The 13281-nt window shown below is 56.1% G+C and overlaps 1 protein-coding gene across 4 annotated transcripts in view; it reads right to left on the reverse strand.

Annotated features, from left to right (window-relative positions):
• The window catches only part of NFATC2 (nuclear factor of activated T cells 2), a 160489-nt gene that overhangs the window by 5057 nt on the left and 142151 nt on the right, over positions 1-13281 (reverse strand). Inside the window, exon 10 of one of the 4 annotated variants that reach the window (XM_061437972.1) lies at positions 6747-6834. The exons of the other annotated variants lie outside the window; for them this stretch is intronic. Coding sequence (XP_061293956.1) covers positions 6791-6834 — 44 coding nt within the window. The 3' untranslated portion in view covers positions 6747-6790. The remainder of the gene's footprint in view (positions 1-6746; positions 6835-13281) is intronic. 4 annotated transcript variants of the gene reach the window in all.

Here is a 13281-nt window from a genome sequence, read left to right on the forward strand (position 1 = left end):
ATGGCACCCACTAGCGTCAAGGAACTAGCCCTCCTCTCCCCTTCTCCCCGCTTCTCTGAGGCACCGGCTCCTAGAATCAGGACAGGAAGGTCTGGAATAGTGGCGATTACGAAAGCCTGCTGTCAGCGTTCTTGGGGAAGAGTTGCCGTCACAGGCAGCCCAGACACCAGGCAGGGCTGTGCACCCCCTTAATCTGTGTGTGTGCACCTTGGTTACTGCAGCTGATGGTGTGGGCTGGCCCCAGGGGCAGACCCCCCGGATCCCATCAAAGGGAGGTGGATCTCCCCCCTCCCAGTCCAGCATTGAATTTCTTCCCACAGGCTCCTTCTGCTTCGTTTTCTTATCTCAAGTCTTATCCTGAAACTATAGAGATGGGAGATGAGCAGCGAGGGCTAAGTGTTCAGATGGGTCCAGAGTCCCTCCGTGGTCACACCGGCCCTCCTAGGTTCAGGGTGCTTTTCCCTGGAAAACCCCTGCCGGGAAGAGTGCACTGCCCAGAATAAGGAGAGAGCACATGCACTCTGCTCTGTTGCCGAATGAGCCGGGTCTAACCCTCAGCTCTCTCACTGAGCGGGCTGCGTGCCCTCACCTCCCCGAGCCTCGGTTTTCTCTACAGAGTGACACTCCTTATTGTGTGTGCATTTCAAAATGGTGAGGATGTTGGGTTCTGATGTGCACGAAGGAGCCTCGCAGGACGCCAGGTGCCCAGCACTGCGTGGCTGTAGCTGTCGGCTGTGACGGGTACTGATTGCCCCCATGCTTGGTGCTGGACAGGAAGCCCAGTGCTTTGCATCAGTGGGCTGTGCTTTGTGGCAGAAGCGAATCGGCACCCTCCCTGTTGTTCAGATGTGTGCTGAGAGCAGGTGCAGGGAGAGGTCGAGGGTTCAGGGTCCAGAGCCAGGTGGCTGGTGCTAGACGCCACCTCTGCCACTCCCTCACTGGGTGAGCCTCACCTTAGCGATGGAGCTGCTCTGTGCCTCAGTTTCCCCGTCTGCACATTGTATAGACATGCCCTTCTGTCTACAGTTGTTGAGACGCTTAAATGAAATAACACAAAATTATCCCAGTCCCCAGGGTACAGCAGATGTTGGTGTGCAGGGTAGTATGTGCAGATGTCCTAAGAGAAAGTGACACAGTGTATCAGAGTGACAACTGGTTCTCAAGTGCAGGAATGGACCCATTGATAGGAACTCATGTGTTCAGCTAACCAGCTCTAACTGGGCACTGACTATGTACCAGCTGCCAGCTGACTCCCAGGGGCCCCGAACCAGGAGCTGGCTGAAGAAGCCCCCCCAACCCCCCTCCCCGGCCTCTGGGAAGCGTGAGGGGCTGGGGGTCCTGGGCGGGGCCGCGGGGCAGGAGAGAACGCGCGGTGCCAGGGGCGGAGGTGGGGCCCGGTGCGGCTTCACGCGAAGCTTTTCAAAGCCCGGATTCTGAAGGGCTTCCTGTTTTCTCAACCTAGGAAGCCGAGAGGAGTCAATCCTCAATGGAAACTCTCCACGGCCTCAGTTTTCTAAAAATAACGGCTGGGCAGAACCGCTGGCAGCGCCGCGCTCACCAGAAGGGTCGTTTCCCTCCTCGGGGCTGGGGGCGGCCAAGCGCCCCGCCCGGTGGACAGGGACCACCCCAGCCCTCAGCCCGCGGGCGGGCCCCTCGGCCCACGGCCGCTCCTCTGGGCAGAGGAACCTTTCGGAAACCCCAGCGCTCCGCCCCCGCCGTGGCTGAAGCGGCGCGGGGTGATGCCCGCGGCTGTGGCCTCACGGGGGTCTGGCTGAAGCATGGGCTCCACGTTCCTCGAGGGGGTCTCGACCGGACCACCTCACCCCGACTTGAGAGGCCCCACCTCTGCGACCTCGAGCCCTGGGGTGGGAGGGGAGGGGGGCCACTGCGCTGCCCTGGCTCTGGACGGACCTCATGATGTCAGCAGGGAGCTGACATCATGTGCCCCTGGCCCTGCCGCCTCTTCTCTGTCCCATCTCAGCCTCCCTTCCTCACTCCAGCCCACTGCGTGCTTTGCTGTCGCTGTTCAGTCGCTAAGTCATGCCCAACTCTTTGTGACCCCATGGACTGCAGCCCACCAGGCTCCTCCATCCATGGGATTTCCCAGGCAAGAATACTGGGGTGGGTTGCCATTCCCTTCTCCAGGGGATCTTCCAGACCCAGGGATCGAACCCACGTCTGCTGCATTACAGGCGGATTCTTTACCACTGAGCCCCCAGGGAAGCCCCCACCTCGTGCTAAAGGTCCCTTTTATCCCAGAGCCCTGCCCTGGGCCCGTTTCCCCTGGTCTAGTCCCCACTGTGACCTGCCTCCTGTCGCCCTCCCGCCCCTCCGCAGCCAACCACGGGCTTCCGCTCTGCGTGCTCCCCAGGCCCGGTGCATGCCTCCCGCCTCTGCCGGGTTGCGGGCCTCGGCTTGGCCCCGGCCCTGGGGACAATCAGCAGTGACCCCACCTGGCCCTGGGGACTATCAGCAGGGCCCCCTCCCTGCCTGTGGTGCTCAGCCTCCGTGTCTCCCCCATACACCAGCTCCCAGCGGTTCACGATCCTAGCTCTTTTGTTTTCTTGTCCCCTCCGGCACCCCGGGCTCGTGAAGATGCCCTGGTACTGGGAAGCACTGAATAACATATTAATGAGAAAGGAGAGCTTAGCAAGAGGTTCGGTAGCCTCAGGACACACTGTCCACACTGGGATGTGGCTCCAAGTCGGACTCTTGAGGTCTGAGTGTGGAAGCCCACTCTGCCGGGTCAGCCATCAGTATGTCCTTCTTCCAGTGAGCATCCTGGGCACCCATCACATGCCACCTCTTCCCAAATCCGGCCACGGGCAGTTCACCAAATGGCTCCTCTCCCTGTCCATATCCTGACTTCCCTCCTGCTCCCCTTCCTGAGTATTGCCTTTGCCCGGAAGCCACCTTACGTTCCTTCCCTGGGGTCCTGACTCCCTCCAGAAGCAAACTCTGAGTCCTCCAGGCTCTCTGCCCCTCCTGGGCCACCTTATCCGAGTCACCTGTCTGCTCGCTGAGCCGTGCACGGCAGCATGCAGCTTAGCCCACCATGAGGACCCCACACCACCAGCCCAGGCCACCTGGTTTTTCTCTTATCCAGCTGACAAATGGGTTGTTGGTAAGTTGTTTGCCTGGAGCTGCTTCTCCATTAAAGAATATAAGCTGTTCACTTTTTTTCAGAGCTGTGTGCCAGACACTGCACCAAGCCCTCAGTCACTTCTCAGACCACACCTAGCGATACAGTCGTCCTTTTATAGACGGAGAAAGACAGGCAGTCACCTGGCATAACAGGTGAAGGGGGAGGGATCAGGATTGAACCCACAGCCATTTTATTAACCTGTACATTAATGATATGGCTTCACCTTACGGGTAGAGAGACTGTGCTGTGAGGTTTGCTAGCCATCAGCTTTCTCCTGGGGCCCTGGAACCCTCAGCATCATTTGTATGAGTCCGGAAAGACCAGGGCAGCCTCTGCTAGCTGAATGAGCAGAGGCGCGTGTGCTGAGTGGTTAAGGTGGTCACTGAGAATCACTTTCTCAGAACAGAATTGAGGCCAGCAGTGTTCAGTCTGCCACAAGCACCCCTGACCTTTTGTTACCCTTATAGAGAGGGGCCATGATGAAAACACGGATGTCGAACACGGCTACAACCTCAGGGTGACTTCTAAAAGTGACACCCAGGGCTGAAACCAGAAAGAAAAGACAGACAGATGTAAGATATACTTACTTATATGTAAGTATATAAAAATTATACATTTTTCTTTAAAACTCCATAAAAGAAATAGGTCATGTTTTCAGGTTACATGACAAAGGTCATTCATATATAAAGAGAGACCACAAAAACAATCCTAATGGCTACAGACATAAAACGAACATAGCAGGGTTAACAAACTTTTTCTATAAAGGGCCAGATAAAAATATTTTCAGCTTTATTATAGCCCCTTACTCAACACCTCAGCTCTGCTTAAAAAAAAAAAAAAAAAAAGGCAATATGAAAGCAGCCACATAATATGTGAGCAAATGCGCATGGCTGTGTGCCAATAAAACTTTAACGAAATAGGCCGGGGGCCGCATTTGGCCTGAGAGAGAGTTCCCCAGCTTTAGTAAACACACCAATGGTAAGGAAGAAAAGGAAAGCAGAGTGTGTTTTCTTTCCCTGCTTTTCAGGGGTGCCAGTCGGGGGAATCAATGCCTTTTACTAGTATTGTTCATTAAACAACTCTGGGTTGATTAGTGTTAAATTTCTTGAAACCAATTTCTGCTAGCATCCCACTCCGCCCCAGGAATTTTCCGGTTCACTTGCGGGCCCAGACACCTGCATGCCGACTTCCTTCTCCTGACCGAGCTCGGAGGTTCTCCAGCTTCAGCTTGCCGGAGAATGGCCACTCAGAGTTGCACACAGAAACCCACACAGATAGACCAGAGGTGCCACTTAAGACTTTCCAGGGAATTTTGACTATTCTAGGCTTTCTTCCCTTTAACTGCTGACTTTGGAACTTAATCCCCTGAGAAAGAAGCACCGGGAAGGAGGGGACGGGCCTCATCCTGTTTCTCTCCCAAACCTCAGGCATGTTTTCCCAAGTCTGGTCAGACTGTGTGCGGGCCCTCGAGAGCCCAGGGCAGTCAGAGAGTGGTTCCCAGAGCAGGGAGGTGGCGCGCTCGAGGCCAGAGGCCGAGTCTGCGCGTTTCGCTTGCGGAGCAGGGTGCGCTAACGGGCGGTCAGCCCCCTGGGGGCCTGCTCCTGTGCTGGCTGCTCTTCTCCCCACGGGGCCCGAACGGCGCCAGTGAGGTGGCTGGACACCAGGGCAGCCGAACCAGAAGGCCCGTGATGTACTCTCTGGATATTTTCCCCCTCTTGCCCTAGCTGTGCTCAGGAAAAGCCACTCTGAAGGCCAGGTGTGAACTCCACAGCTCCTGCTGTGTCCTGAGCACCAAGCCCGACTGCCCCACGAGCCGGTGGAAAGGGGGCCGTTGCCAGCATGGAATGTCACACCCCTCGGCTTCCCATGACTGGGGTTTCACAGAGATTTTCACTTGCTAAGTGCCTCCGCAGCCTTTTCTCCCCTCCCAGCCATCCCCACGGGCTCTGGAGGCACTGAGAGCTGGAGAACAGCTTTCTAGAAGGGCCAGGCTTCAGAGGCTCAGTGGAAAGGACAAAAACCCCCTTGACGAGGCCTGTAGCCCAAAGCCGTGGGTGGGGTCTGAAGAGTTACGTGATGGTAAGTCCCCTCTGAGGCCATGCAGAGCAGAGGCAGCCTGCCAGCGGTCCCAGGCCCCCGCGAGGTCACAAGCATTGCCAAGTTCTAACATCAGGGAGGGAAGAAGCGCGTTCAAGAGGCTCTTTGATAACTGGCTGGGTCTGAGCACCGATCGTTCAGCTGCATCTTTGTCATCCTGGCCCCCGGACGCAGACTTCGCGGGTGGGACTCTTAGTCCCTGCTGGGTGTCAGTCAAGGGTCACTGGTGTTAATGTTGCCTTTCCACTGTCGATGGTGTTTGAGAGTCACTGGTGGGGAATGTGCTGGGAAACCCGCCGCCCTGCTAAGGTTCATGCTGTTGTTGGGAAGTTTTGGTACATCTCAGCGGGCATCCTCCTCTGGGAAACAGGGTTTGGGACGTCAGCTCCGCTGTGTGTGCTGACGGAGGTGACACTGGATAGTTATTTTTACTGGGTTTTCAGCGTGGGGCGTGTGATGCTACTGAGGCCTCTGGGTCTGGCCTGTGATGGAGTGAACCCGCTGTCGCTGACAGATGGACAATTAACACATCATTGACCAGGGGATTTCTACAGAAACTAACGCCCGTGGCTGTAATACGTCTCCGGTCAATACTGTGTTTATAAAGTCACAGCCCAGTAGAACATCAAGAGGCACATAAGCCAGAAATACTGGCACCGGCTGGCCTCTGGCGAGCACTCACCATGTGCTGGGCACGGCACGTGCTCCCGGATTCTAACCAGCTGCAGGGGAGTAGATGGCAGCAGTGGCAGCTGAGGCACGGGAAGGGCAGGGGAAGGGAAAGGCACTGTCTCTACCCCCGAGCCTCCTGCTCCCGGTGCGGTCACCTGGGCTCCTCTGCACAGGCCCAGATTCCAGAGTTGGGGGGTGGGGGGGATCTTCTGAGCTCAGTGGGAAAACCACACCCAGCTCTAGCCTAGGTCCAGAGCCTGGTTTCATATCCAGAAGTCGAGTGGTGGGTTAACCCCTTCCTAAGCAGGTAAGAAGGCCCCTGGGGGGAGGTGGAGCTTTGAGTTGACGACAGGACTGGAGAGGACCCAAGTACTGGGTGCCTCCAGAGGTTTCTGATCTGCCTGCCCCCTCTCTCGTTCCCCAATGCAGAACGCCCCACCACTGACGGAGAACACCTTCCCTCACTGCAGACACCACGCACGGGGTACAAAACTGCCAGGGAGCTGACTCAGGGCAGGAGCAGAGCTTCCAAAGGCTGGGACCCAGCTCTGCTGCCTCCTCCCTGGAAGAGGGTGCTGGGTCCCCTGGGAGAGCATGCAGGCACCCCACGCCGCGTAGCCACCCCCTACACCCCACCCAGCCACTGGCTCCAGCCTTGGAGACTCTCAGCTATGTCCCCTGGGGGTGGTGGGGTCTAGCCCTCAAGAGCAGGAAATGCTGGAAAATGAGAGGGCCTTCAGGTGGTAGAGTTTTCCTTTAATTAAAAAAAAAAAATCAAGGTAAGGAAACACACAGCTGGAAAACAAAAGGAAAGGCAGAAGATATCAATTACCTTTAACTTTGATTTCTCGGATCAAAGATCACAGTCATTCTGTTTCATAATATGTTTTGTATCCAGCTAAGGTGTGTGTCTATCAGCTCTGAAAAAGATTTGCAAAACCATTTTTGAGAAGAAAAAAAAAAAAATCACCTTCGACCTCTATTACACTTCCAACTCATGCTAATATTATGCATTTAATGAGTAGCTGTTGACCCAGGGCCTCTCAGAACCCAGAATAGAACTCAACCCTCTGGCCATAGTTTAAGCCCCAATTCTGTATGGTCTTAACACCTGTGCCAGAATTCACCCCAAACCAGGGTAGTATCACCGAGATGAGGGACTTGGTACAAAGAAACAGGAATCTCTGAAATCAAAGTTCATCAGCAAAGATAAGGGTAGTGTTTTTTTGTCTTTTTTCTTTAAAGCGAGACAAAATGACTGTACTGCCGGAATGCCATGCAATTTCAAATCATGGCCAGCTAAAGAGAGAACACTGGCAGATCAGAAAATCAGAATCTGATGAGGCAGCTACTCAAAATGCAGCCAGCCTCCTTCAGGCTTTTCTGCCTACGCTACATTTGACCCCCGCTTCCTCCGCAAGAGAGAGACAGCCTCAGTGGGCATGCAAATTCTCACCACTGTACACTTTCTTCCTGTTTTTCTCTGGTTGACAAGTTACTATCTTTATAGCCCCTGCCCAACTGAAGGTGCTTAGAGGAGGCGGGAGCTGTGTATGTTACAGGCGTTCAGGTCCGTTCCAGTCTCACTTCCCCACTCTGTAGCTGTTGCATGCCTACAGCTTTCCAAGTACCGGTTTTCTCAATCCCCCTTTAAAGTGGCTGAATTAGAAGACCAGGGTGCGTTTTGAGTGCCTGATTCAGAAGTATTTCCCGGGATTAGCTTCTTGCAGGGATGACCTCGCCCCTGCCTAGATGTAGCCTTATTTGTGTGCTTAGGTAAACCCGGACAGTCTCTCAGAAAGGCACGAGCGCCCTGCGTGCTCATCCGCAAGGCACAGCACACGCGGTAGTGAGATCTCGTCTGCAGGTCCAGGCAGTCCCACGTGCTGGGCTCCAGGCAGGGCTGGCCTGATGGGGACTGGCTGGGTCAGGCACAGGCTGCTGCTCGTCTCCCCTCCCCTCCTCTGTCGTGGCTGTCAACAGCGTGGACCACGGATTCCAGGCCCTCTCCTGAAGCGGAAAAGCCCACAGGCGGCTCCCTCACCGTATCTCCTCTGTCTCTACCGCTACATGCTGGCTGGTTCCAAACCCAAGGCAGAGGCTGTCTGCCCGTTCACCACTCAGGGCCTTAAAATGACCCAAGGACTGTTTTCAGCCCAGACCTCAGCCCTGAACGTCTGACTTAGATGTCAAACTTCCCACGAGCCATTCAAAACGTCACAGTCAAAACCTGTCTCCCGATCGTCACCACCATCGCCCCCGGTACCCCGCTCCACTCCTTCCATCGTAGGAAACGTACCCGCCCTCCTTCCGGTCGTTCGGGTCAATCTCGGTCACAGCCCACATCCTCTCCAGATACAGATGCTCCTGGATCTGCCCTCAAAGTCTACCCAAAACTAACAGCCTCCCCCACCTCTCGTCTGGCCCCCAGCACTGGCCCTCCCCCGTCTCCGTGCCTCTGTTCGGGATTCCTGGTCCTTCCCCCAACCCAGCTGGTCCTCTTGGCATTTAAGGCACAACATATGGCCTTGGTGGTTGCTCCTGGGAAAAAATGGCTCCAAGGTGCTAACATGGCCTAGATGTTTGCACTTTACCCACCAATTCAAGTGGGCTTCCCTGATGGCCCAGCAGTAAAGAATCTGCCTGCCAATGCAGGAGACAAGGGTTTGATCCCTGGGTCGGGAAGATTCCTGGAGAAGGAAATGGCAACCCATTTCAGTATCCTTGCCTGCGAAATCCCATGGACAGAGGGGCCTGGTGAGCTACAGTCCACGGGGTCACAAAAGAGTCGGACACGACTTAGCGACTGAACAACAGCAACCGTTCAAGCTGCACTTAGTGGGGACCGGTACCATGTACGTGTCCAAGGTCACACCCTTGGAGCCGCACTTTTGAATCAAGGTGAAACCCCCGCACCAGCAGCGGGTCCCCCAGGAGCCCAGGGCTGCTCCAGCTCCATGCCCCTCCCCCTGTCCAGAGTTCAGAGAGTTCATAAAACATCACACTGATCGGCTCGATTGCAGACTTTTGAGGTGCAGCTTCCGGTTCAGTTACGAATTTTCACCTTAGATCGTCCACTGCCTGGTGGAAGGCAGGCACCAGGAGCCAGAGGTGGGGCCTGTTTCAACTCAGCCCAGACCTTGACCACAGCCCTCCCACTCTGCAGGGGGCTGCCCATGCCCCTTACTTCCTCCTCAGTTATCTCTGGGGGCTGGGACTCTGCTGGCCACTTCTCAGGTCACGTTACTGAGGCGGAGAAAGATGGAGGGGGCCATCCAGGAACTGTCCTGGCTCCGCGGGTGCTAGTCCTAGATCAGGACTTCTCACACGTGTGAGATCATCGAGCTGCCCTGGGGACGGGTGATAATGCAGTTTTGCAGCAGCACGGCACGAGAGCACTCAGGCAACGTGACGTGAAGCCCACAGCCTCTGCCTGGGCCTCCGTTTCCCACACAGCGGGGATCAGGACGCCTCCTTGGAGACACTGCTGGGAGACGGAGCTGCCTTAGTCACAGGCAGATGTTCATCAGCTCAGCCACACAGACAGTAAAGAAGAAAGACGGAAGGATGAGAAAAAGCTGTAAGGGAGACAGGTTAGCCCATTCCGTCCTCCCCAGTAACCAAGAACACAGCTCTGTTTCCCTACATGGCTAAAGACGAAGTCCAGCCATTGGTCAGCTGTTAGTAACGTGGACACGGAGAGAGAAGGCAGCATTTAGAGTTACGACACGCTCCCTCAGCGACACCTGGAAACCCGCCCAAAGGCAGGGAAAGAGGCCGCTGGTCCCCAGTCGCTGCCCCTCTTTTGCGGTCTTCTATGAGGCTACCACTGAGGACCAATACAGTGATGGGCATTTTTCCAGTCCTTGGCATAAATCAGTGAACTGTCCTGCTAGTCTCGTGGATTTAGGATATGGATTAGGAATGGTTCATTGATTATCAGAGATAATTAACATGAAAGTGCAGGGTGTCAGCAGATAAAACACAAACTCCCTCTGTCACCTGGCAAGTTCTACACCAAGCTCCCAGCCTCCTGAGAGCACAGCACACGTCTGAAGGGGATGGCGTTCAGTGGGAAGGCCTCTGTACCTCTGCGTCAGAGGAGGCAGGCTGCTCTTGGTGGGGGCTGAGTCACTTAAGTCGTTTCCAACTCTTTATGACCCCAGGGACTGTAGCCCTCCAGGCTCCTCTCTCCAGGGAATTTCCCAGGCAAGAATACTGGAGTGGTTGATACTTCCTTCTCCAGGACTCTTTCCAACCCAGGGATTGAAGCTGTGTCTTCTGCATTGGTGGGCAGGTTCTCTATCACTGAGCCACCAGGGAAGCCCAGACTGGTCCTGGTGGTGGTTTAGTCATTAAGTCGTATCCGAGTCTGCGACCCCATGGACTGTGGCCTGCCAGGCTCCTCTGTCCATGGGGCTCTCGAGGCAGACTGGTCTTGGGAACGTTCAGTTTAATGATTTTATAACGGAAAGTCCGGGGTCCCTCCCAACCAGTACAGAATGCGATACTGTTTTCTCCATCCCCGCTTTTTCCATGATTACACACCAACTTACCATCTAGGGAGAAACTTTCTCTAAGCTAGAGAAACTCAGCCTCTCTCTAAGCTACGCAGCCCTACCAGGGAGGCACCAACCAACTGTATCAACTGAGACCTGAGCTGAGCTGAGCTCTTCTGCCCCGTCCTTTCCTCCAATTCAGCAGAATTTCTTCCGATTACACGCAGCTAAGAGGCACCTCTCCTATCAAGCAACCGCATGGCTTCTAAGGTAGCAACCACAGGCAGGAAAGCATTCTGAACAAACCACGCTCGCCTCCTCATCCCCTGCCACTTCATCACGGCCTTGGCCCCAGAGCTCTGCCGAGCGGCATCAGCCACAAAGCATGCATTGCACCGTGGGCCGTTGCCTTTAAAACAAAAACAAAACAGAAGCAAAAGAGAAGCACTCGTTACTCCAACCAGCTGAGATTTGGGAGAGAGTGACCCAAACCCACAGCTCAGTCTGCAACCACAAATGAGATGATAAAATAAATACCTAATTGTTTGGAAAGCCAGCTTTGTCTTTGGAGGTCAGAGGGATTAGCCGAGCATTTCTGTGAGGATGTGTGTCCTGAGCCTTGCCTGTGTGGGGGAGGGGACTGAGGCGGGTCAGACAGGCCAGGTGGGTGAGCAGGGGAGCGCGGGGCAACAAGAGGCCGCTCCGTCCTGAGCTCCATTCCTCGTGTCACGAGCGCACAGAAGTCCCTCGAGGCCTCTGAGAAGAAGTCCAGGCCTGCCTCATGCCACCTTTCCTTCGAAAACCAGCACGGCTCCTGCTGCTTAGAAAGGACTCACTGGCTATTGCTGACTCACCCTGTCTCATCTCCACCTTATCCTTCCATCAGTTCACCTTCCAGACTGTTCTGTGTCCTGCCACGTGTCATGACCCGCTGACCACACAGCCCACTCCCCACCCCCCAACAAGAAGGACACCCTTACATTTATCCATGTGTTTCCAGAGCCCGACCTAAGCCCATCTGCCCAGGGAGGCATCCTGGCCACTTCATGCTCCATCAGGCTTAGGTGTTTGATCCTGAAATTGGCCCCCGAAAGTTTTCAGCCACATCTGTCTCCCTCTCAAGGCCCTCAGCCCAGTTTGGTGTAGGAACTGATGGACCTCACTGTCCGTCCAGCGAGTGCTGTCTCCCATGCACCTGGCGAGCCCACACCGTGGAGCCCCCCTGACAGCCTGCCCGCCACCCGCCTGGGGAGGTGGGGGAGGAGCGGGGCGGGGAGGAGGGGGAGGGGGAGGGGATGGGGGGGAGGAGGAGGAGGGTGGGCGGGGCCAAGGAGCTGGGTGACCCCGAGGTACACCTGGGCCCCAGGCTCCCCAGCCACCCTGTGCAGGCCAAGAAGCCACTGGCTGCCTGGACCAAGCAGGGACCAGACCCTAAACTTTTCCCAGCGAGAGTCACAGCCCCGGGCCTGGCATGGACGGCTGGCACCTCACAGAGCACTTGGAGTGCCCGGCGAGGACTGTGTGTGTGACATCAGCCCAGGTGTCCCTCAGATACCGTAACTCTCCCAGGACACATGAATAGAACCCTAACTCCTGACTCAGGCCCCTCGATCAAACCTTCACCTTGCTTGGGGCAGCACAGTTCATGCTGGGGACCCAACCGTGTCCCCCAGCTTGCCATGTGGAAGCCCGGACCCCCAGTGCAATGATGTTTGGAGGTGGGCCTTTCCAGTCTCTGGAATTCTGTTACGACAGCTGCTCGCCCAAGACCTCCACTCTGATATCTCTGCATGCGCCCCCATGGCAGGCGTCTGCCAGCATGGCACCCGGGGTCACAGTCAGGGCAAGTGAGCTCACAGGTGTGAGCAAGAAGCAGGCGCTGTGGGGCCCCGGCATGCTCCCCAGCGCCACACACACCCGTGTGCCACATGGCTCTGCCCCAGCGAAGCCGCCTCTCCCTGCCATGCACCCGGCCTCTCTGCACACAGCCAGCCTCAACTGCGGCCCGGTTCCTCTGGCCAACAGCCCCCTTCCCCTCCCACCCTGACCTCACCGGTGTGGCCTGTCTGTGTCTGGGGTCATACATGTTGAGGGTGGTGACCGTGGCCGGCCGGGTGCAGAGGCTGAGTGCTGTGGGGAGGGACCTACACTCCGGGCAGAGCCACAGGGAAGCACGCAGCGGGCAGCCAGGCTGCGGGGTCCAAGTCCAGCCGGCCCGGCCCTGCCACGGACTTGAGGCAAGCCTTGACCCACTCTGCACCTGCCCTGCAGAAAGTGGGCGATGCTGGTTCTTAACCTGGGAGGGTACCAGTTTTGGAGGGAATTAACGAGTTGACACAGGTGCTGTAGACAGCATCCAGCATGTGGCAAGCGCCCCCCACACACATTCACCATGGAATGGGGGCCAGTCGTTTCACTTCTTGGACCTCAGTTTCTTCATCTGTGAAATGGGTGTCTCTTAGAAAGACGTTGGCCAATGCGTACAGTCAGAACGATGCAAGTTAGCAGGAAACCCCATGTTGGCCTCCGTTCCCACTAACATGGTTAGCGTGTACTAGTCTACCTCACAGAAAACACTTGGTTAACAGATTGAAGTGATGGGTGACCAGGCCACCTTCTCTCACCAAAGCACTTTCACCCTGGAAGCTGCTTCTGAGTTTGCAGCGTGGGTGGGTCTGAGGTCAGCCGGGCCCCCAGAGGTGCATTTTCATATCCTGCCGACAGGGCCCTCCTGCCCCCACCCAGGCCACCCTCCACCGTGCGCCGGCTGCACTGGGCCAGCAGCACGCACAGTGGCCTCTGAGTCACCAACCTTCTGCAAGCCAGAGGCCCCGGAAGCCAAGCCCCCCAGCAGCCCCAGCGTCTCAC

Source organism: Bos javanicus, chromosome 13, assembly GCF_032452875.1.
Source record: "Bos javanicus breed banteng chromosome 13, ARS-OSU_banteng_1.0, whole genome shotgun sequence".
Classification (NCBI taxonomy): Eukaryota; Metazoa; Chordata; class Mammalia; order Artiodactyla; family Bovidae; genus Bos; species Bos javanicus.